This window comes from Mustela nivalis (assembly GCF_964662115.1).
Source record: "Mustela nivalis genome assembly, chromosome: 1".
In the NCBI taxonomy this organism is placed as follows: domain Eukaryota; kingdom Metazoa; phylum Chordata; class Mammalia; order Carnivora; family Mustelidae; genus Mustela; species Mustela nivalis.
In genome coordinates, this window is record NC_139020.1 from 185,162,591 (window position 1) to 185,181,434 (window position 18,844).

An 18,844-nucleotide genomic window follows, 5' to 3' on the forward strand; every position below is an offset into this window, starting at 1 on the left:
ACTATATTTAATCACAGGAAAACTTCCCAGGGAGGCTCAGGTTAGCTCCTTTCATACAGTGACAATGCAAGAAAGGTTTCACTTAGAATAACAAATGAGATTGTGCCGTCAAGACGCTTTTCCTGAGCCCATACCTGAGAAGCAAATAACATTATCTTCTAGTCCAAGTTATATTGATTTAGAGATTTTTGTTAATTTCCCCTGTCAATCATGTCTTCCCCAGCTCCTCCCTTCTTTCTTTGAGAACCTGCCCATATTCTTTGCAAAGACTCAGTTCCCACAGTCCCTGCTTGCGTGGGCGTGTGATTTACTTCTCTAAATGCAGGCAACTAGATCAAAAGTCCCTACTCAAACGCAGACAATCAGAGTCCCTCTCTTGGGGATTGGGATTGGGTTTCTGAGCTGCTACAGAGTGTCTGTTGAGCATTTAGAGAGAGAGGTGAGGTTAGTGATGGGGACATTCTATTTGCTCTTGTGCCAGGAAGCAGAAAGAACTGTTCGAGAGACGGAGATAAAAAGGGGGATAGAGATAGGCATAGAAATGAGAATGAGGGAGCACGGGTCGGGGGAAGGGAGGATGAGAACGCAGAATAATGACAGATGTAGACAGACGCAGAGACAAGAAATCAATTAACCTAAGAGAAACTAAGCACAAAATCTTCTCCTTGCTTTCTATTACTGTTTCCAGTATTTTGTGCACATTAATTGCATTCTCTGACCTTTCATTTCATTATATGCCCTGTGATAAACATAAGCCCTCCTTTGTGTGTGTGTCTATGTATGTCTGGGTGATGGAATGGGTTTTGTTCCTCGCAATCAAGAAATCCCAAGACAGATTTGCATTCATCCCCTCACCTCCAATGAATGACCGGTAACATTCAAGATGGCACCTCTGTCTTCAGAGTAGAACTCATGGTTCTGGAACTAACACCAGGAAGGGAGGGAAGCCTTCGCGATCTAGTGTCTTCTCATCATGCTCTTTGATTTCTCTGTCACTAGTGCTTCACGTGCTCTAGCTCTGTTTTCATTCTTTGCATCGAGCTAAAATAGATTCTATAATTGATATCCTCCTTAGAGGAGCGTGACTTTCCATCTGGGGTGGATTTTCAAAAATTCTTACTTGGATCCCAGAGGGTTGGAACAGCTCCAAGATTCCTCATCACACCATTGGCCAGCACGTCTTTTTCCCTTCTCTGGAAGGTGTGAATTTGACCTTCTCATTGGTCACCAAAACTGCCATATTCAGCTACTTGTGACTAGGATACAAAGGGCTTTGAGGCAGAGCAGCCCACAGACTTCTATTTGAGGGATGCCAAATGGTTCCCCAGGACCCAGCTGGTGCCTCTCTCTTGCACCATGCCTGAAATGTGCACAGTTATTTCTGTTGAATTATAATATTATTGCTAACGATGAAGTCTAATATTAAAACAAAATTAGCAATGCCCACAGAGAGGACAGAAAACTCTCAAACTTGCCAGGTATGTGACTTTGGGAAAATCAAAACCTCTCAGTTTCCTCATCTGTAAGATCATAATACTAATACCTACCTCAGAGGGTTGTTATGTGGGTTAAATGAGTTATTATTTGTAAAGCCCCTAAAAGGGTGCCTGACACTTAGCATGAGCCCTGTTGAACATTTGTACTTCCTCTTAAAATGGTGATAGAAGGTAACGTCTGGAGCTTTTTCTTACACTTAGAATGTCTGAGGTTTGAAAAGTGGAAAGGGTCAAGGGATTGGGTCTTGGTGGGTTGGGAACACTACAGGATGAGACCAAGGGTCAAGGTCTGCCTCCTGAAAGGGGTTCTTCAGATATGTATGTGAGACTTACAGTGTTGAGCTAGAAAGAAAAGGCAAGATAAGGGGGAGGGATTTTGGAAGTTATAGTAATTTTAAATGAGTAAAAGTCTTTGTGGAAGTCTGTCTTAAAGGCTCAGGCACTGATGTGTGTGTACGTGTGTGTATTCAAACTCAGGAACACAGGCATGGACATAGAGGATGTGTGTCCTTGAAATATACCCGCCTTTAGAAGATACTCTCAGAAAGTTGTTGGTTGGCAACAAAGAGTTGGCGGACATTGCGAGGATATTGGGGTGTTTTAGTTTTAAGTCGTGGTTATTTAGGTATAATTCACATGCAGTAAAAATCATCCTTTTTATTTAGTATACGGTTCTAAGAGTTTGACAAATTTGTGCAGTCATGTAGCCACCACCACAATCAAGATATAAAACACTGCCATCCCTCCTGAAAGTTCTTTCGTGCCCGTTTGTGAACAACTTCACTTCCCTCCCACGGTTTTGGCAACCACTCATCTCTCCCCGCTCTGGGTAGTTTTGCCTTTTGCAGAATGTCAATAAAGTTTCTCTGACCTTTGAGCCCATGTCAGGTAATGAACCCTTCTAGTATCCTAATGCCCTTATCATGGTTATAATTATACTGTATTTGCAATTGACTAATACAGTGTTAAATGTCCATCTCTTCTGCTAGACTTCTATAATCATGTCTGAGGGTACAGATTATATAGCTAGTTCATTATATATCTTCAGTAGTACCATCAGGTAGACGCTCAACAAACATCAGTTAATAAATGAATGAATGGGTAAGTCAATGACTAAAAGGAAAGTGTTCTAAGTCTCTGTTGACTAAGCAAAAGCAATTTGATATTCAGTGGTATCAAATCTATCCTATTGTAAAGGACCCAGACACTGTACTATTTAAACATCCCGAAGAGTATGCATGGACGTTTGGAGTTGCATTTGATCCAAATATTAGCAATCAGAACCATCCCAGGCCTTTCCAAATTCATGACCAGAAGGCTCAATTAATTAAAAATAAAACAGAAAAAAATCCTTAAGCATTTAACACTGTCTACTACCATTATTTTGTTTAACTGCACATTTAAAGCTTATTTAATTCATGATTTTTACACTCCATATATTTTGCAGCAAATCTGAAATTACAGTGAGGCTTAAGAGCAAAATCATGAAATCCTCAAAATCGAGCTTATTTTCAGCGTGCTCATCAAGTTCAAAAAGGAGGTCTTGGTATTTGAGCTTGGTTTCTTGTCCCTGTGAGAATAAAGAAGAAGTGAAAACCAAATTCATTTTGCCACAGAAAGCAAGCAATAAGAAACATATTATTAACATGTTTTTGAAACATGTTATTAATAATGTCATGTCGAGTTGTTATTAGTGCTACTAGTTAAGCATTGTGTTATATCTTTTCATAGGTTATTTCACTGAATTTCTGTGGTGACCTCATTGAAAACACTATTATTATCCCCATTTTACAGATGGGCACCAGAGATTCAGTGAGAATTGAGTAACTTGCCCTAACCTAGGCATCTATGGAGCCCAAATTCATAGTCTTGACTTTCTGATCCTGGGGCCCACACTTTTAACTGCTAAGCTATCTCCTCTCTAGAAACACAGATACGTTGTGTTTTCAGAATTTCAAAATATAATCTGTTTTTTTTTTTAAATACAATCTCTGTTATGGGAAGTATTCATTCTGTGTTGCACTGAACAATAAAATTGTCCAGAAATACGAAATAAAAATGCTAATAGAAAATCTGTGCTTTGCAAAATTGTTCAGCTTTTAGTTTGATCATAAATCACCCCCAAGTCCACAGTCCTCGTAAATAGATTGAAGGAAAAACACATGAGTTGTACAGACACGGAGAGGCTTTTTAGTTTCCAACCACAGCTTGTGAAATATCTTCCCAAGCGGCATTAAAAACATTAGGGTCATTTGATTCTCTGTTATTCTGAGCGATGTTTGCATTTAGTTCAACCCCAAATGCTCACCCATGTGCTAGCTGTAAAAAGCCATCACAGCAATAACTAAGGCCCTTTAGGAATGATGATACATTCCTCTTACAGGCTAGACCATTCTTGTTTCCCTGGGCTCTTGCTTCTCTCAGGAGGTCCCACCTAACCGTGAGAGCAAGAGGAGCTTCCCCTGCCTCTCTATGGGACAGCTCAGTGCTATTTTGAAAGGGTCAGATCCAAGGCAGAGATAGGATTACTCACCAGTGGAATGGCACACTGCTCAAATGTCAGAGGTGGCTGTAGATGTCTCTTTCTCTTTAAAAATTAATTATTTGTCTGAAGGAGGGAGGGCAAGCATAAGCCGGGGGAGAGGGAGACAATCTTCAAACAGACTCCCTGGTAATGTGGACCCACCACAGGGCTCCATCCCAGGGCACTGGGATCACGACCTGAGCCACAGTTGGAGGCTTAATTGACAGGATCATGCAGGTGTGCCAGATCTCTCTTTTTTTCCCCCGTATTTTGAAAGAGCACAGGAGCTGACCCAGGTCCAGGCCCTCTTGGGGACTGACCAGCCATCTTGTTCTGTTTCTTCTTCTTCCTCCTCCTCTTCACCTTCTTCTTCTGAAGATTTATTTATTTATTTGGAAGTGAGAAGTGTCCACTTGCACGAGTGGGAGAAAAGGCAGAAGGAGAGAATATCCAGGCAGACTCCTGCTGAAGAGGGAGCCCAAGCTGGGACTTGACTCATAAGCCATGAGATCAAGACCTGAGCCAACTCCAAGAGTCTCCAGCTTAACCAACTGAGACACCCAGAAGCCTCTTGTTTTTGTGTCTTCTTAATAGTGCATTTAAATGCTCAGTTTTATTATAAATGACTGACTATAGAGGGTCAAGATCCCCCAAATTATGTTAGGCCTATAAGAAAAGAGACGTTCCCTCAGAACCCAGGCCTCAGCCAAAAGATCCATCTCTATTCACCAGAATAGAGATATCTATATCTAGAGATATCCCCACTCCACATGGAGATGCCGGAGAAAGCCCAGTTAGGAACCAAGGGGCCGCCATCTTGGGCATGGACTCGGGTACCCCTGCCAGCCTTAAGGAGGCAGCGCTGGGTGCTGGGTCCCAGGTAGCATTCTGACATTACTCCACGTTTGCTCTGTGCAAATTGAAGCTTATCGCCATTAATACTGGGAATGCCCTGAGTCCCCTGGAGTGCCTGCTACTTTCCTCTCCCTTCTCACCAACTACTTCCTAGCCTCCCTGTGCAGAGGGAGAAGCAGTCTATACAGGGTTAGGTTCTGTCTCTGGGTTCAGGCATCCACGGGGGTCTGGGAAGTATCCACACACATAAGGCGGATGACTGGACATCAGGATGACCCTCCACTAGGTGTTCCTTTTCATGCTGGTCAGAAGCTCTCTGAGGAACTGCCCAGCCGTCAGCTAGGAGGCCTTTTTCTCTCTGGAATTTGTCATTTCTCTAGGTCTCTGATGCAGGCAAATGTTATAGAATTTACTCACCCATGCCTTCCTTAAAGACTCCCTAGAACTTTCTACCACTTGTCAAATTCTGCCTGATAATTCTGGCTGAAAAAGTCTTTCTTTAAAAAAAAAAAATCAAAGGATAATACAAATGTCCTTCCTACAAGGAAATTTCCTTACAAGTTTCCTTCCTTGTAAAGGAAAATGTGTGTCCTTTGACCTACATCACTTCACTCTCCCCTCCCAGTCTCCCAGCCCCTGGCAAGCACTGTTCTAGTCTGTTTCAATGAAATTGTTTTTTTTTTTTTAATCACTTATTCATGGATCCAAAACCAAGGTTGATTTCTCATACAATGCTTTAAAATAATCGAAGATTCATAGGATGGTGTCCCCTTGACCCAGCTTTCCCCCAGTGGATGATACCCAATATAACTGTCATATACAAAATCCATTACATTTATATATATATATATTTTTTTTTAAGATTTTATTTATTTATTTGACAGAGAGAGATCACAAGTAGGCAGAGAGGCAGGCAGAGAGAGAGAGAGAGGAGGAAACAGGCTCCCTGCTGAGCAGAGAGCTCGATGCGGGACTCGATCCCAGGATCCTGAGATCATGACCTGAGCCGAAGGCAGCAGCTTAACCCACTGAGCCACCCAGGCACCCCATTACATTTATATTTTAATGCAATTATAATATCTACCTTTTTAATAACTCAGAACACACATAACACCTTAGAGACTGCTTTCTTTTAAGTTTTTTCTTACTCTCCCTACCCAAAAATATTAGTGAACTAGACTCTGCGTGAGTCCCTCTTCTCTTCTTACATATTTCCTTGAGGCCAGCATTTCCCAAAGTATGCTTGTAGAATATAACTTAGTTTTAGGTGATGCAGGAATAAATATTAAATACAATAGTCAAATATTCTTTTATTACCTTCCACTTTTACCCACTGAATTAACATTTACAATAGCGCTAACGTATTCCTATAAATTTAATTAAGTGGAGAGATAAAGAAAAAGTTCCAAGTGAATTATCATACAGACTATAGGCAGATAGGGGGAAAATACCGAAGGTGGTATTCAAGGGACTGAAGGTTGGGGAATATGCCTGTAGGTAATTTAGGTCTGTGACTCTTTATCTACTGCTAACTCTGACTTCTCTATTGCCCACACAAATCTCTATTCTGATCTCCCAAGTCATATGTCCTGTTGCTCTTCTCTTCTGGCATGTTTCATGGACATCTTAAAATCGACACATTCTAATGGAACTCATCACCTCTCCCCCCACCCCACCTCAAATCTGCTTAATCTCCCAATCATTGTCTTCTCTGGGAATAAGGCCACCACCTCCTTCTTCCCAAGGTCAGAAAGTGGGATGTCATCATTTGCTTCTCCTGTCCTTCAACCCTACAGCCTATCAGTTATCAGATCCCGTTCATTCCACCTTCCAGATGTCTCTCCTGTTCACCACCTTAGTCCCAACCATCCTTGTCCTTGGTTTGGATGCTTCCTCACACTCTCTCTTTGTTCCTTCCCCATCCCAACCCCAGTTCCATCTGCAGGTGGTATAACTTCTTCGTCCTGGACTTAGAGACCATGCCTGGCTTCCTTCTGCCCTCAGGTGGTGCCTCTGTAAATTGGCTTCTGTCTACCTCCTCAGCCTATCTCCTAGTGCTTCCTACTTTCCTCTCCCTTCTCACCAACTACTTCCCAGCCCTCCCAGGTCTTCGACCTGCCTTATAGGCTTTGTATATACCATTCCCTCTGTGTGGCATGCTATCATTCTCAGCTCTCACCCACCTCCCTGGTATTACTAACTCTTGCTCATTCTTCAGATCTCAGCTATACCTTTGTTTTCCAGGAGAGCTTCTTGGACCGACTGCTCCAAGATGGTCCCTCTATTTTACTCTTTCAGTGCATGCTCTCCTGTTTCATAATTATTTGAATATTTCTTATTTCTTTTTCAGCATGTTTCTCTGCTCTGCAGGATTGTTAGATTGCTGGGTTGTACACTGCATTAACTCCAGTTTTCAGCTCACTTCCTGGCAAATGGTAGGTCTTCATTAAATATTTGTTGAATGAAAGAACATGATTGCTGGCTCTTGGGCCCGCCATGATGGTGTGGTCCCTGTTTCTTCATGCCTGTTAATTCACTTACCTCTGTGAAATTCCTAAATTGGGTTTGCAGCAGATTTTTGGCAGTAGCTTTTCCAAGTTTCCCATCGGGGTCAGAAGAGTTTCTGAAGATCAGTGCGATGGTGGCAATGGCTTTTTCCAGATCTGAGCCCTTCTTCAGAGCTGTAAGGGAAGAAATGATGTAGTCTAGGTTAGGAATGACTCTTCCCCAGACATGAGGTTATATTTTCCAAGGGAACCTGGGGGCATAGGATTGGAAGATGTATGTCAATGCGGACCTGTCCTTGGATTCTTCGCCCTCTATCAGGGAGTGGGATATAGGAACATCTGGCCCTGGATCTTTAAACAAGGCGGCACCTGGGCATCTCAGTGGGTTAAGCCTCTGCCTTTGGCTCCAGTCATGATCTCAGTGTCCTGGGATCAAGCCCCACATGGGGCTCTCTGCTCAGCAGGGGTCCTGCATCCCCCACCCTCTGCCTGCCTCTCCGCCTACTTGTGATCTCTGTCAAATAAACAAATAAAAATCTAAAAAAAAAACAAACCCAAAAAACACTTTCTTCAGGGACAATAAGAATCATTAAAATCAGGATGAGATTTCCCACCACTTTGTCATATGACCTTGAGAAAACACCTCACCTCTCTCAGTGTTGGTTTGCTGATCTATAAAATATTTAAGGGGTACCTACTATGTGCTAGGCTCAGTCTCTGGCATTGAGGATGCTGTACTGAGTAAGAGAAGGTCCTGCTCTTGTGGAATTTACGTTCTATGTCAATCAAAGCGTCACCTCCCATCAGTGTGATAAAGGAGGATTACATCCAAAGCAGGTTCTTTGCTAACAAGATGGACAAGGGAAGCCCTTTGACTCAGCCTAGGACATAGTGATTTCCCAGCTGGTCTCTCTGGTTTAAACTCCTTGAAAGGGTGGTGCTAACTCATTCCTCTGCAGTGAGTAGTACCCAGTGAACACTGAGAACTGCACAAGGTACAGTGGAGAAAATTCACGTGTTCTCTATTCTCTTAGGCCCTAGCACATCCTATATTATAGAACTTTTCACACTTATAGTCATTGTATTTTTAATAGTCGTTCTTCTCAACTCAGAGGCAAGCTCCATGAGGTCAAGGATCCTACCTTTCTCCCTGTATTCCCAGGGGCACAAATACCTGCTATGTAGTAAGTGCTTGTACATGCTGCTTAATGAATGAAGAAGAAGAACGAGCAAGAAAAACAAAATCTTATGGCTGTTATCCTGGACCTTGTGCAACAATTGTTGATACAAAGAATGATGATCAGACAGGATAACACAACTTTTGTATTGAGCCCTTACTACACTGCTGACATTTTCCTAAGGGACTCAGCACCCAGAAGTGACACAACCGGATGTGGTCTTGCCCTCTTACAATCTATTTTACAGTCTAGAGAGATAATAAACAATAATCAAGAAGAGAATATGGATATATTTGTTTTTATATATATATTCAATAATTATTTGTCCATATGTATATATATATATTATACATATTTACAGCTTGTGATGTATGAGCAAAGGAGGCACAGAGACAGGAAAAATAAAATAAATCTATCTGGGAGGAAAACTACTTAGGTAGCTGGTCTTGGAGGTCTCTGAGAATTCACGAACATGTACGCTAAAACCAAATAGATGAAAGGATCCTGCCCTGTAAAAGTGTTGGTTGGGGAGAGTCAGGTTGGGAGTAGGACTGCGTCAGATATCCCAGGCTCAAGGAGCAGAAGACGTGAAGGCTCAGATCAGAAGGAGTCTGGCATGTCGTGGGGGCTGGTAGGAGACAGCTGTGGTGGGAACGGAGAAGGGAGTCTGATTAAAAAAGAAGGTGGGAGTGGCCCATGCAGAATTTACAGCCCCTGGAAAGGAATCGGACTTTCCTTTGAAAATATTTTCTTCTACTCCGTCCATTGTTGGGTTTTTTAATATTTTCAATTGAGATCCTTTCTGTGGGAATAGTTTCTAATTTTTTATGAAGTCTGATTTACTGATTTTTTCCTCTTATGAAAGATTTATCCCACGTGAAATGAGAAGTTTTATAATCTTAGGGCCTACATTAGGGTCCACGCTGAGTTCATTTTTGTAGCAGGTGTGAGCCTGAGGTATAGAGGGTCTTTTTTGTTTGTTTTGTTTTAACATGGATGACAACCTGCTCCTCTATCAGTTGTTAAAAATAGTATCTTTCCTCTCTCTTTGTCAAAAATCAGTTGGGCATCTTTGTATAGGTCAGACTCTGGGTTCCCTATTCTGTTCTATCGATCTGTGCATCTGACCCTCTCTCAGCGTCCTGCTGTTTTGATTCCTGTAGCCATATCGTAAACAATAATATGGGGACGGTGAGTCCCCTATTTTATCCTTTTCCAAAACAATTTTAGCTACTCTAGTACTTTCTCCTTTCTGTGTATCTATAGGACTCACAATAAACCTTAAGAGAAATTTGAGGAGAATTGATACGTTTGCTATGGTGACTTTTCCAGTTCAGGCATAGTATGTTTCTCCATCATCTACCACTTTACAGATGGCGGGAGGATGTGATCTTGCTGAGGACACACGACTACTGAGTAGCGGAGCCTGAATTGGAATCCATGTGGAAAACATAAGCCTCATGAAGAAAGAGCTTTTTTGGTTTTGGGTTGTTTTTTTTTTTTTTTTTTTTTCATATCTTGTATTCTGTGGAACCTGGGATATGTAGAATAATGCCTGGCACATGGCAGGTTCCTCACAAATATTTGTGGAGGGAATGTCTGCAAACCTGTGTCCTCAGCTTCTTCCTCCCTGATTTCCTTCCTAGTTTCTGCTCCTCAGTCTCACTCTCAATGTCTTGAGCCTGACCTTTCCCACTTCCGTCTGCTTGTCCAGTGGAGCCTCGAGCTCCAGCCTCAGAACATTCCCTGCTTCTTTGGATTTGATTTTTAGTTGTTTCTCCCGCATCCTTAACCTCGTCTTCCTCCTCCTCCCTTCCTCTCTGCCACATCCACGAAACCCACAGTTAGAATTTTTTCCATTTTATTTTATTTTATTTCTTTTATTCAGCATTCACTGTTTATGCACCACATCCAGTGCTCCATGCAATATGTGCCCTCCTTAATACCCACCACCAGGCTCACCCAACCCCACACCCCCTCTCCTCCAAAACCCTCAGTTTGTTTCTCAGAGTCCACAGTCTCTCATGCTTCGTCTCCCCCTCTGATTTCCCCCAACTCAATTCTCCTTTCCATCTCCCAGTGTCTTTCGTGTTATTCCTAATGCTCCACAAGTAAGTGAAACCATATGATACTTGGCTCTCTCTGCTTGACTTATTTCACTCAGCATAATCTCCTCCGGTCCCGTCCATGTCCCACAGTTAGAATTGAGATTCTCAATTACCCAGCACTTTACTGCCCATCAAAAATCCCAGGAAATGAGCATATTCTTCTAGCTTGTGTCTACCCGCCTTCCCTGGGGTGTGTGTGTGTGTGTGTGTGTTGGAGGTGGTGGGATGCAATGAGGTGGTAACCTTGAATTTAAGTGGCTGAAGAATAAACTCTATTTTTTCTGTCTTTAAGAAGCCCGTTGCTTAGAGGAAATACCTTGATTCTTTAAGAGGTAAATATTCCTTCTGTGATTTTGGCCAATTAATTTATTAATTAATAACCAAGGCTCAGAGGGGCTCCCATGATCTCGTTTTGTTTTTGAGACATCGCTTTGGCCATGGCATGGAGAACAAAACGGGAAGGGTGCAAAGAAGCCCGAAGAAGGACCTGAGGAACCTGGCACACCCGCCCTGGGGGCAGCTACAACGTGGAGAGTGGCCCTGTATGAGCTGCTCTACTGGGTCACCGGGACAGTGGCCTCATGCTCTCCAGGCTCTGCCTTTCTGGAGAGGAAGGGGTATATTTGCAAGCCATAAGCGAGCTTGCAAATGATGATAGGCACCTTCCTTGTTTACTGGGTACCAGATGCTTTTCCAACATAATCTTATTTAATGCTTAGTAAAACCCATAGAGGTAGGCACTCTTTGTGTCTCAGTTTTACATATGGGAAATTGACACATGGAGAGATTAAGAGTTTTAAGGTCACATTGCTCAAAAGAGGCAGACGAAGGATTTGAAAGTCTGTGTGACTTCAAAGTCCATGGAGAGACCTGCTGCTTTGGAGTCTCTCTTTGTAAGGCCATCTCCACAGGGGCTGTGGGATCCAGACATTGTCCAGCCCCTCCCCCACATCCCCAGAAGTTCAGGTCCTTCTGCAATCTAGATGGAGGCCTCCATCTGGGCGAGCCAACTCCTCTTCCTTCGCTGCCATTCTTTTAACCCCAGCAGGCATTTCTCCCCTGACTATGAAACAACATATGTTCATGGTACAAACTGAACTAGCAAATACTACAAATAAAGGATAATGAGGTGCTCTTGGTTGTCCTACCAACACTCATGATAGTTTGCAGAGGTGTTTTGGTTTTCTGTTTTTATGGTTGGGTTCTTCCCTTAATAAACTCAGCATGTTGCCTTTTAATTCCTGCCCTGTCTCCCTCACAGAGTTGGGAGCAAATATGTGAAAGCATATTGTAAAGGGCTAAGTCCTATTAAAAACCCAAGGGGTTGATATTTCTCTTTCGGCATCTTTTATCAGTTGTCTTGCCTCTGGAAGGGGCGTGTGAGAGAGGGTGTTAAATGTGTCGGCCTCTCCTGCTGTTTCCTACCTCACTTTTCATGTTTTAATAATACTAAATTGTGTGTAGTCCCTTTATCCGTTCTCCCAGCAAGTATTTTTGGCAAATACTTATTGCCAGGCTCTGTCCTAGTTCTGGGGGTGGAACAGTGGGCAGTATCAAGAAAGCAATTCTTAATTTGGTGCTTGCGTTCTAGAAGACAATTGAAATGACCGATTACAGACCTAGTATTCTATATGCTAGCCGTTCTCCTATAGGATGCACAGGATTTGAGTCACTGAACTCTTAACACCAGGCTTCCGAGATGGGTTCGCACATCTTCGCCACTTTGCAGATAAGGAAACAGAGGCTCACAAAGATAAGTAGCTTGTTCAAGGTCGCACAGCCAGGCTGGTGCCTCACCATGAGGCACCCTGCTTCTCTGTACTGTTTCTCAGGCAGTGCATTCTGTAGGACTCTTTCCTAAACCCCCAGAATAGGCAACGGGTTCCTCCTTTGTGTTTCTCTACTTCCCCAAACACAGACTTATCATAACCCTCACACCAAAACATAGCTGATCCGTCTGAATTTCCTTCTAGATCAGAGCTGCCCAAAAGAAATGTCACATGAGTCATAAAGATAATCTAACATTACCAGCAGCCACATTAAAAGGGTGAAAAGAAACATACAAAATCATTTTCATAACCCAGTTTATGTAACCCAATGGATCAGAAATACTGTCATTTCAACATGCAACCAATCTAAACAAATTATTGAGATATGTTGTAGTTATCTCTACGCTCATTTCCCGGCCCTAGTGTATTACACACCTCAGTGTATGTGTGTTAAACTGAGCTGGTTGGAATACTGGAGCCATCCTCTGCCTCTTCCCCTTACCTGCCCTGGAACGTGGCACTGAGCTCCAAACATTAGATCTAGTCAATTCCTGACACTTTAGAGTCATAGAAACCAACTCTTGGTGCGGCAAGGTGTCAGAATCACTTCGTTTTAGAACTTTTCTTCGTATTAGTTATCTTTGCAAATGGAGAAATGAAGACCCGCCAGAGAGAAGTAGTTTGTCCAAGTTCCCATCAGTAGTACATGGCAGGGTGGAAAACCAAGTCTCTGTTCTTTTTTTTCTAGGTCAGTAGTTTCCCCAACACGCTAATGCTTCTCAAACCTCCCTGCTACAAAACTGTCTTAGAGGCTAGAGGCAAGTATGTACTCATCTGTTGTTCCCACCCTAAAGAGATCAAGGGCACAGGCCCAAGCAGCGAGCAGAGAAAAAGGGGGTACATATTGACCTCTATTCCATGCTCTATCTGTGTCTTATTTCAATGAGTAACATTTAAAACTACTTGTCATTGAATAAAACACATTCTGGGAAGAGGAACCATGTTTATCCTGTGTTTTTTCAAGGCATGGGAGTAAATGGGGTCCAATGGTCCAGGGTAAGGAGTCTGGTGCTGGGAATGGTGTGTGTGTGTGTGTGTGTGTGTGTGTGTGTGTGTGTGTGTGTGTTCAGGGACAGTGAAGGTGATGGAGAGAGTTCCAATCCCCTTCAACCTCTTAGAAGGAATAAGTTGTATTAGCCATATGGTGGGATATTTATCAAAAGTATCCGAAATTGTATAAATTATAAAACAAAAATCACTGTTTTCTTATGGTGACAGTACAAAAATAATAGTTTCATCATGATGGAGATTTATTTCTATAAAAACAGAGTCTCCTTTGGAGACATTGGCCAGCCATCCAGGAAGAAAAACAATTGCAACATAGTAAATACCCATTTGTGCTTCTTACTCTGTAAATATTTTAAAGCCACAGATTTTGGAATTAGATAATGATCCAAGTATATGAGCAGTCTTTTTCTTATATTGTTCTTTCTATGGCAATATTATTAGCTCAAAAAATATTTTATCTATAATATAGAACTTTGAGGGCAAATATTTACATTTCGAGAGTTGGCCCCACTGTGTTTTCATTTCATCAACAGAGGCAGTCGGGAGTTGATTGCATTCTGAGTCCAGTGACCAATTATGACTTAGATACTGATGGTCTTGCTCTGGACACCCTGAGGATGCTGCCCATAGAGAGGCAGCTGGGCACGTGGGAAGCACCCTGAATTAGGATCCAGGCTCTCCTCTGAGCTTGGCCTCACATGGACTAAGTTTGGATAAACTCATTCCTGTCACTGGACCTCAGTTCTCAAGTCTTTAAAAAGAATATGATGAATATTTGCTGATGTACCCACAGGTTCTCTCACATCTCTGGCATTCTTTGATGTCCTGTTGTTTTTAATTCTCCGTGCGCTGTCATGGCAGAGGAGAAATACGTACATCGCCGTCACCCTGTGTCTTACCTTCTATTGAAGCCAGTTGTTTCGATATTGAAACGCTGCCAACAAAATGAAAGAAACATAATGATTTTGGAGCGGGGGTATTCATCTCTGCGTCTAAAGGAAAGCAATGCAGGGACACCTGGCTGGCTCAGTTTTTACAGGTGGGACTTCTGATTTCGGCTCAGGTCATGATCTCAGGGTCACGAGGTTAAGCCCCGTGTCTGGCACTGCACTTAGTGAAGAGTCAGCTCAGGATTCTCTGTCTCCCTCTCCCTCTGCCCCCTCCCTGCTCACATGTGCTATTAGTTAATTAACCAATTAATTAAACAAATCTTTTAAAAAATAAAATAAAACTGTACAATGATTTAAAAATTCATTTATTTCCAGTAAATCTTCAGCAAACCTTCTAGTGGAACATCATTTGTCTTTCAAACCCTTTTTTCTCCTTGCCACGTAGAAAAGTAGTGCTCAAGTGTGTCTAGCCCACACAGCCTAGGCTTCCTTGAATTTATGTCACTCAGGACTAAAGTCCCCCCAATGGAAAAGAAGTAGAAAAGCGTGGTCACCTTCCATGTAAGCTCTTCTCTGTTCTTTCCCATTTCCACCTGACTAACATAGAAATTACCCAGGACTCACGTGTTAAAAGCCACGTGTTAAAACCACAAGCATCACTGACATCCTGGGTTCCTACAAGGTTACATAGAGTAAATTGGCCACAGATCTGGAACCCAGGCTCCAGACTGTCACACAAAAATTAAAAAATAGGGGCGCCTGGGTGGCTCAGTGGGTTAAAGCCTCTGCCTTCGGCTCGGGTCATGATCCCAGGGTCCTGGGATTGAGCCCCACATCAGGCTCTCTGCTTGGTGGGGAGCCTGCTTCCTCCTCTCTCTCTGCCTGCTTCTCTGCCTACTTGTGATCTCTATCTGTCAAATAAATAAGTAAAATCTTAAAAAAAAAAGTAAAAAATAGATAAATAACTTCTTGTGTCATAAAACACTAAGGATTTGAAGTTTATTTATTTGTTATAGTAACTTAGCCTACCTGAGAATCTACGTTCTGAGCTGGGGGGTGGGAAATTCATCTGTTCCTGTACTCTTAGGGCTTAAAATCTAGTGCAGCACATAGATTATTCGGAGGCAATTCGATACAGAGCAATGGCATGGTCAGATTTGCATTTAGGAAAGTTATTTCCCCCTGATGTAGCAGAAAGAAATTGGATAAGGGAGGTAGGAAGATGTATCTTGATCCCTCACCAACTGCAAATCAAAGTTTGCTTGATATCTCAACCTACAATGGCTGGAATGGTTTTTGAGAAAGCCACTGGGTCACATCTTCGACAATTCCTTAAAGAAAACTTTTGGGTTCAAGTTCTGGACTTGGCATGAACTAATTAAAACCTCATCACCTCGGCAGGGCAGGGTCCGGGGAGGGGGCTCATTGTTCTTATTTGTGAAATTAGAAAGCTGAACTCTATAATATTTTTAAAAGATTTATTAATTTTTATTTGAGTGGAAGAAAGAGCAGGGGATGGGGTAGAGGGAGAGGAAGAGAGAGTCCCAAGCAGACCCCACACTGAGTGTTGGGCTCCACACAGGGCTCTATGCAGGGCTCACTCTCACAACCCCGAGACTGGCTGAGTTGGACATTGGATGCTCAACCAACCAATGGCACCACCCAGGCATTCCGAGAACTCTGTTATTTTAGGTCTTTTGTGGTCTCCTTTCCCTGGTGAGTTTTCCTGGTGAGTTTTCCAGAAACCAAGTTTCTAGAAAAAAGGGTTCTAGAAACTAAAGACCAAGTTTTTCCTTGGTGAGTTTTCAAGAAACTCTGCACCATTATTATCTTCTTTATACAATGTGGCATCTTTTCACTTTGCCTATAGTGCACCTGCAACATGGCTTGTGTAACTTTCTTTTTGCTTCTTTTTTTTTCTTCCCCTGTTATATTCTATTGCCATAATCTCCATTAGTCCGCAAGGCCTTTGAGAGCACAAACTAGGCAATTTATTTCAAAACCTTCCGTACCAGGTAGAGTACTACCTAGCACTTGGTAAGTGCTCAAGAAAGTTTTTTGAACTGCAGCACATCTCCTAATAACATTACATGAGAAAGAATATTTTTAATTTATTAGCTATAATTTGACACAGTTGAATGATACAAAATAGTTTCCTCTGTCATGGATCGTCTGAAAGAATTTGTGTACAGTTAAAAATCCTTGCTAATTTTGATATATAGATGTTTCTCAAGAGGCAGTCAAAGATATTTGTGTGAATTGTATCATCTTTTCAGTTTGCCATCAAAGCTGCCTATTTGTTCCATTTCTTTCTCCATTCAGCTTAACTCTGGATTGGGATGAGTACTAAGCACCAAACTTGCCATCAGGTGGGCAAGAACTCTTGGGAAATGCACCTGCAAGCTTAAACGAAACTCAGTAAAGGAGAGCCACCCATGTGCCACTGACCTTTTGGGCATTTTCCTAGGTGCTAATGTAGATGTTGGGGTTGCAGAAAGACCGAGGTCCCCTTCCAAGTGGAGTGCTTGGTCCCGGCTACTGTGCACACAGCCACACATACTCTGGTCGTCTGTTGTGTGTTGGTTTTTCCTAAGCAACGGTCACTTACCCACTGTTACTATTGTTGTTCACTCCATGACAACTATTTAAGGTGCTTTCAGAAGAGCTTTTAGCTAGTGTTATTATTTGTGGACATTAAACCATTCATGCATTCAGCAAATATTTGAGCAAGGCTCTGGAGACGCAACAGTGAGCAAAATCACTGGGCCCTGATCACAGAAACTTAGTGGGAAAGATGGATATTAAACAAGGGATCACATGAAAAAAGTCACGCCCAGGCGAGGGGATGCTGTGAGCTTGGTGTCAGTCTGGGAGATCAGGGAGGCATCCCTGGGGAAGTGGTGTTTGATGTTGAGAAGGAGTGAAGTAGACGAGGGGCCAACGATCCACATCATGGGCAGAAGGATCAACTTGTACTAATCTCAGGGGCAGGAAGGAGTGTGGTGACCAGGAGGGACTGAAGGAACGGTCCATGTGTCTGGACCAGAGAGGCTGACCGGGGAGTGAAGCTCCAGCTGAGGAGGAAGGGAGGGCGTGCCGGATAAGACCGTGCAAAAGCTGGTAGGTCGCAGTAGGGGCTTTTCACTCTATGTCAAAAGAATAGGAAAGCATTCATGGATTTTAAGCAAGGAAGGTAATAAAGTCAGATTTACATTTTGGCAAAATCACTCTGGCTTCAATGTGAATAATGGTTTATAGAGGTGGACAGTATAAATGCAGAAAGACTGGTGGGAAGGCCACTTCTCTTGTGTTAACTTAGAGCCCTTTCTGTCCAGGGGATCAGATTAACTCAGAAAAGTCTGGTCCAGAGAAGACATGACCAAAAATTACTTGGATCACTGGTGAGTTGATGGGGAGGGGAGATAGATCTCAACGGAAGCTAAGAATAGTCATTGTCCAGGCTTCAAGCTGGATCCAGGACACTGCTATCTTATCACTGTATCACTGGCCACTGTGTACCATAAGGCTATGTCGCTCTCTCATTGCTGGCTTCCCTTGATGGGGTTTCTTTTCTCTCCTCCCTCTATGCCCTGGCTAATAACTTAGCATTTTTTATTTAAGCTGGAGAGAGAGAGAATTTGATTGGCCTCACTAAGTACTGCTGCCATAACCATCAGAGTTTTAATGCCAACCCTCCCCATAGGTTGTCACTTAGCCTGTGCCATGATCTCCTGTGGATCAGATGATAACCCTGAGCTACCCTCACTGTCCAAGTTCAGACCGAGAGCTGGTTTCCTCACAGAGGGCTCTGGGTGGGTTTCCCAGAATCTGGATCTGTAACACACATTCCAGATGATGCCCAGTTTTGGAGAACCCTGTAGTGGTCCAAAAGAGGCTCTACAGTAGAAAGGTCTAAGCTGGAATTCTGACTCTGCCACTTCCTGGTTGTGTCTGGAAGATCTTTAAAACTGTGAGGTCTGCTTTGCCGCCTGCAAAATAAGACTTTCCTCACGGAATTACAGGAAGGCTGAGTGAGTTCATTTTGGTGAAGCAGTCAACACAGTGATACATGACGAGCTGCCAACAAATGGTCCTTGAGAAGATGATGTTAGAGAGGATCTTGTCGTCAGAGTCCCGGCGGGATGCAGAACCTATCTCAGAAGGCTTCAGAGACACCCATGAGAGGATGACTCAGGGGGGTGGGGTTAAGAGACTTCAGCATGGATGCTGAGGAACCCAGAGTCCAGGGATAATAAGAGACTAGCATCCTTAGTCTTGATGGGGCCAGAAGAAATTGTGTTATGGAGGCCAGTGACACTTGGATTCTTATAGGAAGGGCCACTTCAGTGCTGAGGTTGAAATCAGACAAAGCAGGGAGAGAGTGGGGAAGAAGAACCCCACACGCTCATCTCCAGCCAGTGCAGCAGGCGAACCTTGGAGGTAGAGTCT

The 18,844-nt window shown here is 42.9% G+C and overlaps 1 protein-coding gene across 1 annotated transcript; it reads right to left on the bottom strand.

Annotated features, from left to right (window-relative positions):
* Nucleotides 1-2,133: 2,133 nt before the first annotated feature.
* Nucleotides 2,134-17,008, bottom strand: SNTN (sentan, cilia apical structure protein). The gene is made up of 4 exons (XM_082727183.1): nucleotides 16,844-17,008; nucleotides 14,405-14,439; nucleotides 7,417-7,556; nucleotides 2,134-3,066 (listed from the first exon to the last, which is right to left on the bottom strand). Exons 1-4 carry the CDS (start codon nucleotides 16,951-16,953, stop codon nucleotides 2,908-2,910), a joined length of 444 nt encoding a protein of 147 aa, XP_082583309.1. The 5' UTR covers nucleotides 16,954-17,008; the 3' UTR covers nucleotides 2,134-2,907.
* Between the last annotated feature and the right edge of the window lie 1,836 nt (nucleotides 17,009-18,844).